The sequence below is a fragment of the Colossoma macropomum genome, unplaced genomic scaffold (genome assembly GCF_904425465.1).
Source record: "Colossoma macropomum unplaced genomic scaffold, Colossoma_macropomum, whole genome shotgun sequence".
Taxonomy (NCBI): domain Eukaryota; kingdom Metazoa; phylum Chordata; class Actinopteri; order Characiformes; family Serrasalmidae; genus Colossoma; species Colossoma macropomum.
Window position 1 is genome coordinate 19,522,175 of NW_023494801.1, and position 20,847 is coordinate 19,543,021.

The 20,847-nt window shown below is 37.9% G+C and overlaps 1 protein-coding gene across 2 annotated transcripts in view; it reads right to left on the reverse strand.

Annotated features, from left to right (window-relative positions):
- Positions 1-705: 705 nt before the first annotated feature.
- The window catches only part of LOC118821554 (ras-related protein Rab-37-like), a 58,374-nt gene continuing 38,232 nt past the window's right edge, over positions 706-20,847 (reverse strand). For both annotated transcript variants that reach the window (XM_036590226.1, XM_036590227.1), the window contains exons 3-9: positions 13,077-13,118; positions 11,546-11,612; positions 7,225-7,277; positions 6,967-7,032; positions 3,246-3,302; positions 2,990-3,066; positions 706-965 (exon numbers count right to left, since the gene is read on the reverse strand). In XM_036590226.1, the coding sequence (XP_036446119.1) occupies positions 857-965; positions 2,990-3,066; positions 3,246-3,302; positions 6,967-7,032; positions 7,225-7,277; positions 11,546-11,612; positions 13,077-13,118 (471 nt within the window). In that variant the 3' untranslated portion in view covers positions 706-856. The remainder of the gene's footprint in view (positions 966-2,989; positions 3,067-3,245; positions 3,303-6,966; positions 7,033-7,224; positions 7,278-11,545; positions 11,613-13,076; positions 13,119-20,847) is intronic.

The window sequence follows — 20,847 nt, forward strand, 5'->3', positions numbered from 1 at the left end:
AAATAATTTCCACAAGTTTTTCCTCTTAAAGACAACTGTATGATGCTGCTAATAAGCTTTTATTATCCAGCTTCATTAGCCTCATAGCTTCTGTGCAAAACGTAAGAAGCAAACTTCAGACAATAAACATGTCTTGACTGATTACCTATACAGACATATGCAAAAGTGTGCACAACCCTGGTCAAATTACATGTGTTTCTAAGAGAATAAGTTATTATATGGCATCTTTCTGCAAATTGTAGTGCACAATTTCTATTTATATGCTGAGTTTAATAAACTGGAAAAAAGTAAAACATAAAATGTCCCATTCTTTTGCACAGGCCACTTTTTTGTCTAATAAATTCAGCAAATACACAGTAACTGAGAGTTAAAATGTGCAGAAGTGTGCAAAAGAAATTCAAACAAATCAACAAAATGTCACTTGACCAGGGGCACCAAACTGACTGTATTTGGCATAAGTGGAAAACTATGTCAATGTAATTTTTCAGCGAACTATCACTCTAACTGTCAAATGGTGGTAGTTAAGATGGTGACTACGAAGTATGCACAACTTAACTAATAATTACCAGTAAATATTACAAGAGATTATGGCTCTCCTTCAGTGCTTGTAGAAATCTGTGTCAAGGCTCAGTTTTCTAGCTTCTCTCTCTCACCGCAGCCAGAGAACAATGACCAAGAATTTGTGGAAGTAAACACCTGATGGTAAAGGGCAGATGGGTTTAATGCTAGACAGAAACATCCAGCTAACAAGCATTTTACTCGCTTTCTTTATCTGACATTATCTGCTGTTATCAGTCCACCGTTCCTCTTTCTAACATCCTTCCTTTCTCGCTCTCTGAAGTGTAGGAGCGAGTGGTCACATAAGTCCTCCACAGCAGCTGGACTTCTGCTTCTGGGACTCGATGTAGTCGTGGATCTGGAACTTGGGCTCATGAGGCTGACTTGCTGCCCTCTGCGTCAGCTCTCTGCATATGTGGATAAACAGAGAGATGCTTGAAATCTTCGAAACTGACAAGCATTGCAGATGATTTCTTGGTTTTGTTTCATAATATATTTACAAAATAAGCTTACATCAAGTAAATTACATAGACCAAAAAACTCATTAGATTATTAAAAAGTAAACATATGCATTACTTTATACACTCAGAAAAACTTTCAGGCTAAAAACAGTGTGACTGGGGTGGCACTCTTAAGGGTATGTCTGCAGTACCTTTACTTATGGTACATATTCTGTTGCAGTTATATTTTTTTAGGTTGCGTTGACTCCATGCACCCCATCTTGATTCCAGGCATTTTGTTTCATTTTTCTATGTAACAATAACATGCGCCAATCAGGCATAACATTATGACCACCTCCTTGTTTCTACGCAGTGTCTGATCCACTCAGACCAGCGCAACACACACTAACACACTACCACCACGTCAGTGTTACTGCAGTGCTGACAATGATCCACCACCCAAATAGTACCTGCTCTGTGAGGGTCCATGGGGATCCTGACCACTGAAGAACAGAGTAAAAGGGGGCTAACAAAGTATGCAGAGAAACAGATGGACTACAGTCTGCAATTGTAGAACTACAAAGTGCACCTATATGTAAGTGGAGCTGATAAAATGGACAATGAGCACAGAAATAAGGAGGTAATGTTATGCCTGATCGGTGCAAGTTATAAGAAAAAGTACAAATATGCTCCTTTCCACAGGGGAATTCCACCAATATTTCAGTATTTCTGCATAAATGTAAGTTATAAAATAATGTGAAACACTACATTCCAGAGAAACTTACTAACTCAGACTGCTTTGCAGTGGTGGCGATAGGAACCAGAGGGTTGCACTGTCTGCTATGCAAATATAGCCACTTTAATTACTATCTAAATCCGGCAATAAATCTATACCTGCCTCCAGTGTTTATTTTTTTTCTAAATCATTTGAGCACACCAGTTGCCCTTTACATTGTGTGAAAATTTTATTATAAATAGACTAATAGAAACGTTCCAAACCACTTGGAATAAAACCTTATAACACTCTGTGTGTACTTCACTGCCTACTTCTCTGCCATTAATGGGTTGTAAAAAACATACATTTCAGACCAAAGTGTTCCCAAACTAAATGTCTCAGGCATCAGGTAGTGCATTCATAAGCACTTGTCTAATAACTTTCTGTGAGGGAGCTTTTAGAGGCATTAAATGCTTCAGTCGTTTGATTCCTATCAGCAAAACTATTAACAATTTTGACAGCAAGTTTCTCTAGAACAGAGCATTTCACATCAAACCACTTTGAATGACTGTTTACATCTCAGTTATTTAATTATCCAGAAATATAAGACAATGAATGGAACAGATAAAATTCTGGTTTAAAATGTTTAAAAAAAAAAACAAAAAAAAAACACATTCATAGTCGAAAGTTGTGAGGCTAAGTAGTCCGCAAAGAAAACTTCATTTGTCAGACTTACCTAAATTTTATCATTAACAACATAACATAGAAAGCCTCAGATGATATGTGTAGGTTCACTGGTGGTTTTGGACAGTAAATAAAATGGCTATATTTGTGTTCTAAATTATCACGTTCCCTGGTTCCTATCACCACCACTGTAAAGAAATTAAGAGTCTGTAAGTTTAAATGCCTTTGTTTACATATCAGTGAGTGAATTACACAGAATTTTTAAAAAATTGGTGGATTTCCCTTTGAAGGACAATGCATCTTTGAGGGTGCGTTTACATTGTTTGTACATTGGGGAACTAAAATGTACCTGGTTTGTACCCCTTATCCTGACAGCGTGTTTTCATTTTTTCCCCAAGCAGGCATGTAACATGGCATGATAATATGAACTGAAGGCTGCTGCTTGGAAATGATTTTATTTTCCATACTATTTAAGCTCACAAAGTGTCATTATTTGATTTTCTGGTCAAGTTATAGGACTGGTTGTGAATTAGCAATAAATACAAGCAAGCCACAGAAATGAACTTCTCATAGCTTTAATAAAGCAGCCTACCTTGCTATAGCATGGAATGCAAGCTCCACATTAAGACCAGTCTTGGCACTTGTCTCCATGAAGGGAACGCCATACTCCTTTTGTTTGAAATAAGAGAAAGTCATGGACTGTTTAAGCAATAACTAGCCACACAGTGCAGTGCAACAGTTTAGCACTGCTTCGGAATGGCTAATATTAACAGTCAACAGTGTTTATGTTTTTTGACATTCTTTAAAAAGAGGATGGAGTGGTGTAGGGGGGCTTAAAGGTGTCCTACCTTAGCCAGCTTCTGTCCCTCCTCATGCTTGATAACTCGCTCAGCCGCCATGTCTGACTGTAGGAATGCAGACAGCCGTTGATGAGAATCATTCAGATTTTACAGCTGACTCAGTGCATTAAACAGGACACTGCATCACCAGTCAAACATTCTGCAAAAGACTGGAGGCTGCTGACTCCATATCAAGTTATGATGGAATAACTATCATTTTGTAAGGAAAAATTATTATTAAATTCAAAGTTATGACTGGGACTCAGAAACACAGTCAAGATGATGTAATCCACAAGTTTCAGGGTTGTGTATTAATCCTGACTCCTACAGAATTGTTCATTATGCAGTTTTCAGTAATTTCAGTAATTTGTTTTGGAGATGTCATTCACTTTTTCCCAATAAAAAACAAGTCAGCCTGTAACTGAACATTGCTCTCCACTCGAGTGTGAGAGAGAAGATGCTAGCTCAGTGGTGCAGCAGATCCAGTGGATAATAAGACCTGGAATTCAAGGCTATTACACCTATTGCACCACTGCAGAACCGCCGCATAAAACCGTCTATGCCAGCATTATAATGGGAAAAAGTGCAGTGTTGTCTGGATGTCACGTCTTGCTGGAACAAAGCCTCAATGCCTTAAGGGCCACAGTCAACAAACTTTTCAAACTCATCCAAAGGCCCTATTTAACTATTTAACACATAGAGGGTAACTTGGGTGAAGAAGCTAAAATAAATAAATAAAAAAATTACAATTATAATGTATAATATAATATACAAATAAAATACAATATAAAAGTATTCAGACCTTAGATATAGATTATGATGTTATCATCCATTTAAACTCTAGGCATTCATTGAGATAGTGATCAACTAAATATATATAACATTATCATCAATGATAGGGTACTTTCTATTGGGAGGTGGCTCAAACCCTAACTTGTAAAAGTAATATTTACATAAAAAAAAGAGAGCCTTTTTATTTCTTTTAAAGTTAGCAGATTTATGTTTATCATTTTTTATGTTTATCATAATTTTTTGTAAAATTAAGCTTTACTCAAAAAATGCTGTCCCATGTTTCCATCACCACTGAAACACAAAGAGCTTTAGTCCATAGGTGGAGCTGTCCCTCATGGCCAAATGATGAGCAGTTAGATCTTGTTGTTTTGAAGTTAATGTGCAATGTGAATCAGAGTGTAACATTAAAATTGTCACTACCAAAACACACATTTTCTGCAAATAAGTCAAATTTAGTGAAAAATATTATGATTTTATGTGTGTACAACTGTTCAAAGCTGTGTTAGCTAGTCATGTACTTGCCAGTGTTTTTGAGTTCTCAAACTTACCTAAAATTTTCAGTACCAAAACATTCGGTAAAGTTTCTGCAGTATTATGATTGTTTTAGTAATGAGAAAATGGAATAATCAGTCATTTATTTTACTACAACAAACATAATGAAGGTACAGTGTCTCTCAAAGCAAAAGGATCTTAGTCTAAACTTAAATATTTTGGGTAAGAAGTCCCCCGAGACATGGGGCACATGGCTGTCTTTAATTTCCCCCAAGTGATATTGTTTAGTTAGATTTTCACCATAAAAAACACAAAGTTGTACTCTTGAGTTTCACTGACTAGCTAGCATTAGCTTTACATGCTAACTATGGTGATCGTTATCTAGAATTAGGCAACTTTATAGATGTTTTATTGGAGATGAGTTTGTATGTGAGTTTTACAACTTAACAGAGTTACATCCACATCTGTTCTGTCAGGTCTAATAATCATTTACACTTACAAACTGAGCGTTTAATGCTAATGCATGATTTAAATCATTATTATTGTGAAAAATGTCACAATATGCTTTTCATTAGTATTTAAAACCACATTTTATATATATAACAAGAACATAAATCATCTTGTTTAACTGGATTTAATGAAGTGCAGTGTGTGAAACATAGAATAAACAAATGATTAAAAATACATAATTTAGTAGCAGTTGTGGAACTATTTGGGATTTTGCCAGTTACAGTTATTCAAACCTCAGAAAAACCATTGTGAAAATGTCATCAAGTAGCTTATTGTGCATTATAATTTAACCATATTGCCCAGCCCTATCTACTACTACTACTACTAATAATAATGCAACCTAATGAATTTACATACATATAATAATAAAAACACAACTATAGTTAATACAAACCTATTTAATTATAACAAAATTGACATTAGGTTTCTATTTTACTGTCATTTGTTGTAACTTATTAAAATAAAGTGGACATAAGCTGATAGAAGCCTTCGTTTCATTTTTAAATATAGCATTTCTTTGCTTAAAAACAATTTTTGAGAAAAGCAAAGACTACAAATGATCTGACATATAAGTTATACACTCTGTAAAACCTAAATGATAAAATGATTTAAAATTCACTAGAGGGGAGTTATGACCCCAGGAAGGGGGGCAATTTAAAGATTTTCTTTGTGGTGCTATAAAAGACAAAACTGACTGCAGCTCCAGTTTATTTCTCCTAATTGTGTGTAGGTTTATGCAACATCATCCTGTACATGTGCACAGACACTGTTTAATTTCACAGTAAAAGGACACTGTTCTTAAGGGGGGCAAGTTTCTCAGTTTAACCAATGGATCCAAACAGTTTTTGGATATAATGGAAATAATGGCAATATACATGATGGAAAACCTAAACAGTGCTTATATGGAATTAAATAAATAAGCTAAAATGGGCCTGACATCTCACTTTCCTGCATGAATGCACCACTGGGGGGCACTGTTGTCCCTATCATTAAGTAATAGGCAACACCCTCCTCCTCACAGTTAAGAATAAATCCTATTTAAATGTATTGTCAGAACAGACTATTTCTCCTAAAAATACAATAGTTATTATTAAAAAAAAAGACAGCCAAAAGAATCCATGACATGGTATTTCATTATGTAAAATAATAATAATGTAGCTATAAAATCCCTTGTTCCAATATTTTGATTTGACTGGATATTGTGTTTTCAAGACACGCTGTATTTATGTGAACAACAAAACTCATTCAAAAGAAATTCATTAAGAAATTGTGGATTAAACGCGGTGCCTGCTGCCATTATCACAAGCAAACAGCAGCCATGCAGAGTCCTTTGAACCTCTGATTCAAAAGCAAACTACACAGGAAGCAGCTATTTTGATTGTACTTTATATTTGCACAAGTTTATATATATATATATATATATATATTGTACAGTCTAAATAAGTCAGCCAGTTGAAAAAAAAATACAAAAAAGCTCTAATCCTTAACAAGTATTATTTCCATGGCTTAGAACGGGACAAGTTAAAACCCAGCCTGTAACCTGATGAAGGGCTCAGATCTAGATTGTGTTGGGGGTTTCTCTACCTGCTCTCTTTGTGACTGTGGAAATAAAAGCTGTTTAATGTTTTGCTCAAAGAGAGCATGGATGCAATTCAATGCTTCTTCAACAATAGCTGGTTCCATTGGCATTTTTTTGCATGTAAATCCCTCCAGAGGTGCTATTCTTTGTCACAATTGCATATTTTGTGAGTGCATTAACAGACGCAGTGCATTACTTATGCATAAACACTAAAATATAAATTCCGGAAATAAGGACGAAACCCAGCAAGTGTCAAAAACAAGCACGCGCTTGAGGTCTTTACTTTCAGGGGGTTGGTTGGGGGGGTGGGGGCTGCTAATCTGTCTTTCTTTTCTCCTCCCAGGAAGTCCCACTTACCTTGTTGCCAAGCAACATGATGACCACATCCTTCTGTGCATACTCATGAATTTCAGTCAGCCAGGCCTGCATGGTGACACACATGAGGGAAAAAAAAATTAATGGTGCGTGAGCACTGCAGGAAGAAAAAAAAATTGAGTTGCCATTTGAAAATGAATGCTTGTCACAACTGAGGCGAACGATGCTTGTGAAAAGAAAATCGCTTCTCGCTCAAGCTACATGTAATCGAAGAAAAAAAACAGGGTTTGCAACTCTTACCCTGATGTTGTCAAATGACGACTTTCTTGTAATGTCATACAGAAGTAGGAGAGCTAAAGGGGCGAGAACAACAAGTTGACCACAAACATCTCAAGTGTAGCTACTGTAGTTCAGTGATTTTACTGGTATAAACATCCACCACTGCCAAACATCAGCATCAGAATGACAACACTACACCAAAATCAAAAGTCTATATAGATTATTATACACCAAGTTATTGGTTTATTAGTTACTTTGTACCTACACTCACTGGCCATTTTATCATAAACAGCTAAAGGTGCACTCAGCATGTATAAAATGACTGACTGAAGCCCATTTGTTGCTGCACAATTTACAACCTGAATTCCAAAAAAGTTGAGACGCTGTGCAGAATGTAAATAAAAATAGGATGCAATGATACGCAAATCATGTAAACCATACTTTAAAGGAGAATACTACAATGACAACATATCAAATGTTGAGCCTGAGAAATTTTTATTGTTTTTTGAAAAATATATGCCCATTTTGAATTTGATGCCAACAAGACACTCCAAAAAAGTTGGGACGGGGGCATGTTTACCATTGTGTTTCATCACCTTTTCTTTTAACGACACACTGTAAGCGTTCGGAAACTGAGGAGGACCAATTGCTGTAGTTTTGAAAGAGAAATGTTTCCCATTCTTGCTTGATATGGGATTTCAGGTGCTCAACAGGTCAGGGTCTCATTTGTTGCATTGGGTGACAGGTCTGGACTGCAGGCAGGCCAGTTTAGCACCCAGACTCTTTTAATATAGAGCAATGCTGTTGTAATACATGCAGAATGTGGTTTGGCATTGTCTTGCTGAAATAAGCAAGACCTTCCCTGAAAAAGACGTCGTCTGGATGGCAGAATATGTTGCCAAAACCTATATATATCATTCAGCTTTAATGGTGCCTTCACAGATGTGCAAGTCACCCATGTCATGCGCACTAATGTACCCCTATACCATCATGAATACTGGCTTTTGAACTGTACGCCGATAACAAGCTGAGGGGTTTTCAGCCCAGAGGGCACAGCGTCCATGTTTTCCAAAAAGAATTTCAAAAGTTGATTTGTCGGACCACAGGACACTTTTCCACTTCCCCTCAGTCCATTTTAAATGAGCTCGGGCCCAGAGAAAGTGGCAGCATTTCTGCATCCTGTTCATGTACAGTTTCGTCTTTGCATTTTAGAGTTTTAACTTGCATTTGTGGATGCAGTAATGAACTGTGTTCACAGACAGTGGTTTTCAGAAGAGCCCATGCAGTGATTTCCACTACAGAATCATGTCTGTTTTTAATGCAGTGCCACCTGAGGGTCCAAAGATCATGGCCTGCAAATACTGGTTTTTGGCTTTGTCCCATACAGAGATTTCTCCATATTCTCTGAATCTTTTGTTATTATGTACAGTAGATGATGAAGTTTTTTGCTATTTTACCTTGAGAAACAAACTATTCTTGAATTGTTGCACTATTTGTTCATGCAGTCTTTCACAGAGTGGTGAACCCCTCCTCATCTTTATTTCTGAAAGACTCAGCCTCTCTGAGATGCTCTTTTATACCCAATCATGTTACAGGCCTGTTGCCAATCAACCACCAGGTTTTTTTTTTTTAGCATTACACAACTTTACCAGCCTTTTGTTGCCCCCATCCCAACTTTTTTGGAACGTGTTGTTGGCATCAAATTCAAAATGCGCATATATTTTTCAAAAAACAATAAAATTTCTCAGTTTTAACATCTGATATGTTGTCTTTGTACTATTTGTAATTAAATATAAGGTTTAAATTATTTGCACATCATTGCATTTTGTTTTAATTTACATTTTACACAGCGTCCCAACTTTTTTGGAACTGGGGTTGTACTTAAAAGGTATGAGCTAAAACATTATGACCACCTGCCTACACAGCTCTGACCCACTATGGCACGGACTCTACAATACCTCTGAAGGTGCCCTGTGGTATCTGGCGCCAAGACGTTAGCAGATTCTTTAAGTACTGTAAGTTAAAGGTGGAGCTGCCACGGATTGGACTTCTTGTTCCAGCACATTCAACAGATAATTGGATTATGATTTGGGAAATTTGGAGGCCAAGCCAACGCCTTCAACTCCTATCCTTATCCTGCTAAAAGAGGCCTTTACCATCGGGGGATACTATTGTTGTACATCCCTTCATAGCAATGGTTCCCACTGATGTTTAGATAAGTGGCACATGCCAAACTGACCTCTACATAAACGTCTAGACCTAGGCATGCCCAGCAGAACATTGCCCAGAGCATCAAACTTCCTCCACCATTCTTCCTCTTACAGTGCATCTTGGTGCCATCACTTCCCCTGGCTGTCCATGTGATGTAAAAGAAAACAGGACTCACTGGAAGGCTACCTCCTTCTATTGCTCCAAAGTCCAGGTCCGATACTTGCGTGGCCATTGTAGGCGCTTTAGATGGTGGAGTGGGGTTAGCATGGACAACTGATCCGCAAATATGCAGCTCTATACGCAGCAGGGTGGGACACACTGTGTGTTGTGACATTTCTCCTGTAACCATCGTTGAAAATTTCTGTGCCACAGCAGCTCTTTTGTTAGTTTAGACAAGACAGAATAGCATTCGTTGTCCTTGCGCATTGATGAGCCTTGGGCGCCCAACACCCTTTTGCTGCTTCATGGTTTGTCCTTCCTCAGACTGCTGTCACTGCTGACCGGGAGCATTCCCCAAGTCCTGCCACTTCAGAGATGCTTCAACCCAGTCGTGTGACCACAACAATCTGCCCCTTGTCCAAGTTGTTCAGGTCTTCATGCCTTCCCATTTTCCGCATCCAGCTCGCTGACCGTCTAATACATCCCAGACCTCCACATGCGCAGTTGTTCCAAAATAATCAACATACTCACTTCATCATTTTTTTATTTTGAGTAGTGGATCATTATCAGCACAGCAGTGACACTAACATAGCAGTAGCATAGTAGTGCGTGGGTTGCAACTTCACATGTACAACGTGCAAAACTGTTGCTGGAGCTTTTAAGCACAGTATATGTTTACTGACAGCTTTATTGGACACAACTGTCTTGCTGATGCAACTTAGAGACTGCTGTTCATCTTTCTTGGTACACAATTTGTGTTAGTTATCCTCTAGCTCTTCATCAGTGGGCAGTTTCTGACAGCAGAACCTTTGCTGGATATTTTTGGCTGGCAACCTGTTCTTAACTCTGCAGCGACACTCTGCAGGTGTTTAAAAACCCCAGGTCACTGCTGTGCTGAGATTGGTTCACCACCTAAACAATATCTGGTCAGCTTTGGCCCTATGATGGTCCCTTTCCAGTGATGGACAGGGTAAAGGGTGGCTGATAAACTGTACAGTGACAGATGGGCTACAATCAGTAACTGTAAACCTACAAAGTGCATCTACAACACTGTGTAAAAAATATTTAATTATTATTAATGTATTATTTAATTTCCAGTTTAAAAGTTACTCATTTTTCAGTATCAAGAAAAAAGTACAGAAAATTACACAGAAGCCTGAACAACTAAGTATAATATTAATTATGTTCAGTATTTAATGTGTCCACACTTTGCCTGCATTATGGTTTTCATTCTTTTCAGGAGGCCTGCTTCCAGTTTTTCACTTTGCTTTCAACTCCTCTAAAGTCCAATGCATTTTCTGCTTCTCACAATCCAAATAATCCCAAACACATTTAACTGGACTTTGGGGTGGTCAGTGGGGTGGTCATTTATGGTCTTCTGAGAAGACCATAAATTTGTTTGTTTGATTTGCAAATGTTATTCTTTTTGTCTATTTCCTTCTCTCAATAGACTCTTGACAACTGCACATCCTTTCAGACTCAGTGTTGAGATGTCTTCTCACAGTGGAAGGATGGACAAAAACACCTGGATTTTTTTTCAGATCTAAAGCAAGAGTGGAGCTTGATTTTCTTCTCTCTCACAAAGATGAATGCTTTAAGCACTGTTTATCTGAAGGTGACAGTTTTGGTGGTCTATCAGGCCTTGCATGGTTGTTAAGAGTCTCATTTTCTCTGCCTCTTTTAATCATTTTTGAAGTCTAGTTTTGGAAACTCCTGTTTTCAGTTATTGTCCTTTTTTCCTTCTTTATGCAAGGGGATTATCTTATATTTAATTTTCTCTGAAATATGTCCTAAGAACGAATGATTCAATGGCTGCACTAACTTTAAATTAAATAATTGATGAGTGGTCTCTGACTTTTGCATTGTTCTGGTTATGGTAGGTGTCTGATAATTGGAGTAGGTGGAGTAAGATAGGTGTACGTAATAAACTCAGGCAACTCTGTGTATATTACAGAAGTTTAAACTATGTTACCTTGTGCATCTCGGTAGTACGCATGAGTGACACTGCGGAACCTCTCTTGCCCAGCCGTGTCCCAAATCTGCAGAAAAAGGTCCACAGTAAAACGATCCAGTCAATTAATACCAGTATCTGATCCAAAGCCTACTTAAAATACAGCAACACTGTGCTTTAATCTCATAAGTGTTGGGTAAATATCAAGGTTAATTTCTTTGAAAAGAGAGGAAAAACAGAACTTCAATTAGATATGAACTATGAGAGCTCCTTGGCATGTAGCTTGCACTCTACTGAGACTTGATAAAGCCCATCTCTGTATGAAGAGACAGCTAAGGATGACTATGAACCCACCATACAAACTATGCCAAAGATAGCAAATGTTATGTAACAACCAATTCACACTAATAACCTGAAGCTAGTCTTCCGGGAAGCAGACTGTATTTTTGCTGCTCAATTGTGCTCAGTGAGTGAGAACCCAGTATGCAGAGCTAGGATGCTGCGTGGGCTGCCACAAAAGGGCATCCAAAGAATGAGAAAGATCAGAAAAATGGCAGAGGTACATTTGGTGGATGTTTGAACATTTCTGCAGAGCTGTCTCGTAAGTGCAGAGGTAAAAATTCTGACAAAACGAACTGTTTTGTCCTCATCGTGCTGCATGAAACCCATAATTATGGATGAACACTGCGGTACACTCTCTAAGATGAAGGATCCTAAATGGGTCTTGGCTTGGTCGTACGAATGTAAGAAAAAATGAATCAGTACAGAACCTTTACACTCGCACATCTCATACAACAGTGGTTCTGTGATGAATCATCCATTGAAGGGTTCTTTTGTGAACCAAAAGTGGTTCTTCTATGACATGTAGGCCTGGGCGACATCTAAAACTAATTAGCATGATATATTCATGTTAAAAACAGAAATGATCAATTATATTGTCTTTAAATGTCATACAAAAGCAACTAGCTCCCCTTTGTGGAGAAACTTCAAATTGCTGAACGTGTGCGAGTAAATGAGTGAACGAGTGATTTCCACAACTATGTCCATGTGTTTTACATACAATTAATAAAAAACAACAATGGGCCTTTTCTGTTGCAGTGAAAATGTTCTGGAATTAATCGATACATGCCTGTGAGGACACCTTGAAGCAAATTATCTAAAACGTTGAGGCACTTAAGCTGTAGAGAAAATAGCCAGTATGTCAAACCAAAGTCAGAATAAAATACTCTACCATGACCTAACAATTTATTAATGCCCCTTAATAATCCATTGTTTTAACAGTAAAAAGGGAATAAAACATTACATGTACAGATTATTTAATAATATTTAACAGGCTGTTCAAGATAAAGTTAGTCCTCTCCAGTTTTTTGTCACTTTTCTAACATGGCAATTATAACCTTTGAAGCATCATCATCGGGATACTCATCTATCACTGCCCCCGGCCCAGGCCTAATGGCATCGCTCCAAAGAACCTTTTTGGCACTTTTATTTTTAAGATGTGGAGTAGAATGGAGTATGTGGAGTAGAATGGAAGTAGCTTGTCATCACTGACCTGGAGTTTGACCTTCATGTTATCCACTGACACCACCTTGTTCTGGGAAATTAAAAAAAGAGGAGACAAAAGAAGAGTCAACCTTAAAAAGATACATGAAAACAAACCCAACAAAACTTGGAGAAGCAAACTATACAGTGCTGAGCAAAAAACAGAGACCAAGTAAAAACAGCTATTTTAATGATTCCTTTTTCAGTGGCAGCTAAAATTAAGTTACATAAAATTACACCTTAACAAAAAAAAAAATCAAATCTTTTGGTATTTAGTGTGTCCACTTTTTGCCTTTATTACAGCTTCCATTCTTTTCAGAACACTTGCTCTCAGTTGTTCAAAATCTGCCGAGATATATTGTTCACATTTCCCAAGTTCAGTCTTAGAAGTTGGTTACATTCTCTGCTTCTCACGATCAGTGATGTTGAAGTCTGGACTCAACAGGTCTGGCTAGTCTAGTGCTCTTTTTCTGGCCAGCAGCTTCTTTGTTTGATTTGTAAAATTTCATTTTCTCATTTAAGGCTTCTTGACAGAAGGATGTCCAGAAACACTTGTGGATTATTTTCAGATCTGAAGCAAAAGTGAAGCTTGATTTTCTTACTTCTTATTACATCACTTAAAGATGAAAGCTTAATTTACTGTTCATCTGATGATGACAGTTTTGGTGGTCTACTGGGTTTAAATAAAGGTGGTCTGTATATATATACGTTCCCCTGTATATGTTCCCTGATTTGTCCTTTTACAGCCACAAGAATAAAGAACACTTCACAGTTTGTTATCTAAGGAAAATGCGCACACACAAGTCCCACACTAATTTAATTCCTGGCAAAGAAAAAGCCTTGTGAAGTGCAGCTCTCCGATTAGACTTAATTACAGAGAAGAGAAGAAGATGGCGATCAGAAATAACAGACTAGCTCCCTGTTCATTTCCTGATGACATGGCTGGTCAGCATGTGGCATCCTTTGTGAAAAGGAAAAAAAAAAAACATGCCTCAAATTTACACCTACTGCCCTGGAAACATGGCGCTTATCAAATCTTTTCACACATCACAGCCAAATGGCTCATTGAACACTGAGATGTTTCACGATGACAGTCGTGAGATCTTTCAGCCGAGAGCAGAGACACACTGTCAGTGATGATGATCAAAGCAAAGGCATCAGCCTGCTTGTTACCATGCAGACTTACTGAGGTTGTAGAAACCATAAAACATGTTCACCTCAACATCAAGATATTTACAGACTTCTATGGTTTGTCACTCAGAGTGTCTATCAGAGACGTGTCAATATAAAAAAAATACAGACCATGAACCTCAAAGTGCTGTGTGACACCATACAGGACATAGGTTCATATCCAAGCTACAGCTGTATGTTGAATACCCCTCGTCAAACTGCATGTTTTGTTGATTTTGAACACGTCCTCTACAGAGAACGCACTTAAACATTTGGAGGGAACACTGCTTAGAAGGATAGAGAACTTAGTGTTGTCTCAACCTAACTGATAAACACACACCCAATTCACATTTTGTTTGTTGTGATGTAAACATGACTGTGAAAGTTACTTAAAATCTAATTGTAAAGTAAGAGCGATCATCTCAATAATTGCAATCAGGTGATCATGTAGTAATCGTGACAGATCTTTTTAACAGTACATGATATTTAGAAGTAGTTGACAGCAGATAATGCAGAGAAGCAGCCTTCATACTCCTTGTTTGGCTTTTGTCATGTGATAAGCAAACTATTTGCTTAATAGGGAAACTCTGCCGATGTAAATGAAGTCATTTGTGCATTGTGGAGGAACCTACTGACTCCGCTTTGAGGGATAGGAACCAGGAGTGGTGATGTCTACAATGCTAATGTATTTTATTTGCTATCCAAAATGTAAATCTGCATGTCTGAGTTTTTCTTATATGATGCTGATATTGGTAAAAAAAAACAGTTTAAGAAGTATTTTGCCTTTAACTCGCTACATGTACCCTTCCGTATGGACTAAAGAAAATATGTTATAAGCCCAAAGTATAGTAAAACAATGTCTAAGACATCAGGTAATGCAGTTGTAACAGTTTGAGGCTAAGATTTTTTTATGTGAAGTTTTTAGAAACGTTAAACTCTTCAGACGTCTGGTTCCCATCACCACCACTCGGTAAGTTTTTTTAGAATGGCACATTTCACACCAAACTACTCTGAATGGCTTTGTCCAATCCCCCTCTAAAGGAATATTTGAGCACTTTCCCACCTAATATCTATCTGCTGCACTATGTAGCATTCAGTAAGTCACCACAGACAAAAATTTCACTGTACTTAGAAAAGAACCGAAAACCCAGCATCTGCCCATAGGTTCCAATTGCAGGTTTTGAGTCAGCAGATAACTAAGTACAGGGAAATGCATCAGAATTACTGTCTTCAGTACCCGACCGTATGCTACAGATGCAGCAGACAGACATTAGGTTGAAATAAGCTTGAGTATTCCTTTAATAGAAGATGTCTATGACTAAAATGCATACAGCATGAAAATAACTTTCTGAGAAAGGAGAATAAAAAGGAAGTTGGAGCGGCTCTTTATCACTTCCTGATCTAAACTGCACGTTAAGCTGTGCTCTGACAGCAGGTTGTCAGCTTATGATGACTTGCAAAAATTACTGTATCATTATGAATGTGAACTGGTTCCATGAGGTTTTTGCAGTTTCAAGACAATACAATTCATAAACATATCAGGAAACACACAATGTTACCTTAAATTATGCCCCTTTTTGGAGCTGGCTAACACATTTCAACCTTAAAAATAAACAATGGTTCACAGAAAAATCATTCTGATCTTTAAAGAAAACATTTGGGTGATGCAGATCTCTATTATATTAGCCTAAAAAAAACAAACATCAAACACCAAATATGTCTTGGCTGATCCACTACATTTGAGGTACTAGGAAAACTGTGTAAATGATATTTTCAGTTGAGCCATTATTTTAATCTTCCTTTAAACAGCTTTGCTGTTCACTATGACTCACCAACCTCCACGGTGCATGAATTTTGTTTCTTGTTTTCATTGTTCATTTCTTTTGGCCTATTCAACAGCATTTTTTCTATTCAATATAACCACTTCTCTGTATATCTAGATATCCATTTTCTGAGGCCTTGTGCCTGTTTGCAAAGCAAATGCTGTTTTGCTGTTTTCAGAGTGTGTCACATGCACTTATGCATATTCATTAGCCATTTCTCTGATTGGCTAACAGAACACGCCAGCCCCTCCAGCGCAATTTGATACACAGCTTGCAGACACGTCCAGCTTATTGGAAACTAATATCCCACACAAAAGGAGATTATGAGGATTACAAAACAAGAATTAAGTCTAGAATGTGTAAAAATTGTAAAGCTTGACACCAGTGCCATTCCTGAAAAGACAACTTATATATAGCCTCTATGCTAACACTATGACTCAGTTATAGATGTTTTTGTCAACTCTGAAAAACACGTCAGCTCAAGACAGGTTTTGTCCTAATAATACCATCTGTAACATGTATCTGTGTGTGAAAGTGGTATGCAGCCTCTAAGACTGGGTAAAATCACAAAACAGAGGCTGCTGAGCTCATTGCTAATCTAGCAAGTTTGCTAACAGTTTGATTTTATCTAGCTCGCTAATGTAGCTAGCTAAAAATCAAAAGGCTATATTTACTAGTAGAAGGAAAAAGTGTGGTAGAAAAAAGTGCACAAGCAACAGGGATAACTGCAGCCTTGAAAGGATTGTCAAGAAAAGGTGATTCAAGAATTTGGGGGAGATTCACAAGAGCCACCACACACAGACGTATCCAGGACATGGGCTACAACTGTCACATTCCTTGTGTCAGGCCACTCATGACCCAGAGACAACATCAGAAGCGTCTTATCTGGGCCAAGGAGAAAAAGGACTGGACTGTTGCTCAGTGGTCCAAAGTCCTGTTTTCAGATGAAAGTAAATTTTGCATTTCATTTGGAAATCAAGGTCCCAGAGTCTGGAGAAAGAGTGGAGAGGCACACAATCCAAGCTGCTTGAGGTCTAGTGTGAAGTTTCCACAATCAGTCATGCTTTGGGGAGCCATGTCATCGGCTGGTGTTGGTCCACTGTGTTACATCAAGTCCAAAGTCAGCGCAGCTGTCTACCAGGACATTTTAGAGCACTTCATTCTTCCCTCTGCTGACAAGCTTTATGGATATGCAGATTTCATTTTCCAGCAGGACTTGGCACCTGCCCACACTGCCAAAAGTACCAAAACCTGGTTTAATAACCACAGTATCACTGATTGGCCAGCAAACTCACCTGACCTAAACCCCATAGAGAATCTGTGGGATATTGTCAAGAGGAAGATGAGAGACACTAGACCCAACAATGCAGACGAGCTGAAAGCCGCTATCAAAGCAACCTGGGCTTCCATAACACCTCAACAGTGCCACAGGCTGATCGCCTCCATGCCACGCCGTATTGATGCAGTAATTCATGCAAAAGGTGCCCCGACCAAGTATTGAGTGCATATACTGTACATACTTTTCAGTAGGCCAATATTTACGTATTAAAAATCATTTTTTAAATTGGTCTTATATAATATTCTAATTTTCTGAGATACTGACTTTCGGGTTTTCATTGGCTGTAGGCCATAATCATCATCATTAAGAGAAATAAACGTTTGAAATAGATCACTTTGTGTGTAATGAAACTATATGAGTCTCACTTTTTGAATTGAATTACTGAAATAAATTAACTTTTCGATGATATTCTAATTTATTGAGAAGCATCTGTAGTCCTTGTTGTTGCTGTGCATCCAAAAAACATCCAAAATGGTAACTTTGCAGGAGAAGGCAAAACATTATTACATTTTACTGCAAGTTAATGTAAAGAGATTTCATTCCAAGCAATTTTTGAGCATTTCTATTGGTATATTCATCAAGAATTTTTCACACAATATAAAGGTCAGTCGTTGTGCTCAAATGATATAGAAAAATCGAGATTTATGTTTTTTTTTTTTTTGGACTGCGATGATGTGGGTTTAGGTAGCCTGTAACACTATATTCATAACTAAAAGAGATTCAGTTGTTTCTAGTGCTGTCTTTTGGATGCTAGTTCAAAGATCAGCCAGCAGCAGCACATTTATATGGCCTTCCTCACTCATTTTCTATTCTTGCTAGCAATATGTGGGGGCTGTTTTTGGCAATCTTATGCAGCTTATAGCTTACTGTTCTATTCTGAAGAAACCCTGGATTTCCCTGGAGCTATTTCTAAAGCTCTTGTAATAAAGATTGTAATTTTTGTACATAACCACAGGGGAAAGGAGGATTGCATGCATTTCACAGAGAACAGAGAAAATCTCCATGACTCCCATCTTAATGAATGAAATTAGAACAACAAGTTGTATTTTAGTATTGTATGACAAAATCATCTGATTGAGACTGAAAAATCTGCAAACCATGTTAGCGCTGCATGTCCTTGCCTTGTGTTACTGCCGCATGTCTGACCCACAGCTGAGAGCTACTTATAGTTCTTTCACACCTACTGGAATATTCTCACACCCTTTCAGTATTCATTATCATTATTGCATTTAGATTAAATTCAGTCTCCATAATGGCCTATAGTAATATACTGGCCAGCTTTTTTGTGAGCTTGCATCCATCCACCCACATTTCTGGAAACCAAATCAACCCCTTATTAATTTTACCCAGTTTAGTCAATTTAAAATAATAAGCATCATGACTTCCCAATGACAAATTACTTGACACACAACTTAATATCTAAACATAACAGAAATAACAGAAAATAATAGCATTTTTACATAAAACATGATCTCTCAATCTATTTTCCTTTGATTATATATGATTCGAGTCTAACTCTAAAATGTAGAGCTACTGTTAAAGCCACCCACGGGTGTGATTTAACGTATGCACCACCTAGAGGCCTTCTGTCAGTCTGAGAAGGTGAAAGCTGAATACTCTCTGCCTTAAAGAACTAAGGTTGGGCAATATGGTTAAAAATGTATATCTTGAGATATTTATCCAGAGAAAAAAAATATTTGTGCATGGTCTCTGAAATAGCTTAAAGGAGTTCAATTGGACATAATTTGGACTAAACAGCCTTTATTAAATACGGTGAGACGTGGAAGTAAAATCATCAGTGCCAAGTAAATTCAAAATGTCCTGCAGTAAGAACACAAGGACAAATGGTATACAAACATTTTTGTAACTGCAGGATGTTCTGTTTTAGGAGGTAACGTACTCTCCTCTTATCCAGAGTGGCTTAATACATTAGATAAGTGCATGGATAAGAGTTTTGCCTGTTTTCCCCCCATCTTAAAAGGGAATCAAATCCCACTTTTCTGTGTGCAGGGTAACGATGTTATCCAGTGGTTCAGTTTTGCTATTAAGGCTTAAAACGTTGTCCCATTTAGCCCATCTGTGGTCCTGCAGTGCTAATTTGTGAGTGCTAGAAGTCTGCATGGGCAAGAAACTGAGGCCCGAACCCAACCCTGTGACTTTGAGACCTGATACAACCAGGAATCACAAGTACTGCAAATTTTGAAAACCAAACCCACTTGCAAGTTAGGACCACAGGACCACAAATGCGCCAACTGGGACAATGTGTTAAGCCTCAATAATAAACTGAAGCAATAATGTAAAGTGAATGGACAGTACAGTGGATTACACCACTGCCCTGCGCATGAGACAGCAGATATGGGTTGGGATTCAATTTCATGCCCATGCAGACTTAACATTCAAAAATTAGACCAGTAGGAACACAAGTGCAACAAGTCGGACAGTATGTCAAGCATTACTTAGGGGTGGGCTATATAACAATTTTTAACGTTATGGTGATACATTACTGTGGATAGTAACAGTACTTAAAGAACACTGACCAACTGCATATTTCATTGAAATGGGAGCATAATTTGTCCTGTTTAATTGGATTTAGTGCAGCACAGTATGTGAAAGGCTAAACAAAAACATCATTCATAGTTTTTAATAGCAGTTTTTAAATGAGGTAATGCTGGTGCATGTTGTATCGTGAAAGAGTCTTCAGGTATTGCGATATTATGTTTTTGCCATATTAACCACCCCAAACCTCAATGGCAAAATTGCCCAAACAGCAAAAACAGCTCATTTGCGAGTACTAGAAATTTGCACTAGCATGAAATTGAAGCCCAAAACCAAACTGAACGCTCTGACATGCACTAACATAGATCTTTAATCACAGACATGGTTTTACATTGCTTCACTTTGTTACGAAATGCTTAAGGTATATTATTTGAATATAATATATTCAATACGTTGACTAGCCCTAGCGCAAACCATGCCACAATGTTAAAACCACCATTACATGTATGATGGGGGGATGCACTGTTTTTTTGTGGGCTAAGAAGGTTGAGGAACTGTAATTTGTCACATTAATTTGTTCACATTCATCACTGTGTAACATGTTAGGTAACTGTGGAGTTGGTCAGCAAATTCACTTGTAAGCTAGCTAGCTACAAAAGTTGAACAGCCATTGAAACAGCCGGCACTCTTCTTATAGCACAAGTTTGAAAGCATGATGCAATTCATCGAAATGCTTGGTGGTTGTTTGCAATCCACCATTAAACCAGGGGGTAGGAAGCAGCAGAAAACCAGCTGTGGGGGAAGAGAATTCTGACGTTCTTTGGGTTCTTTGGCAACTGTGTCCAGCCGAGGCAGCATCTCTGAGCTGCTGTCAACAAGGCTGCACCTTTTCTTTTCAGTGTGTTGCAAACTCTTCCTAGCCAGTCCACACAACACCAGATGAGCTTCATTAA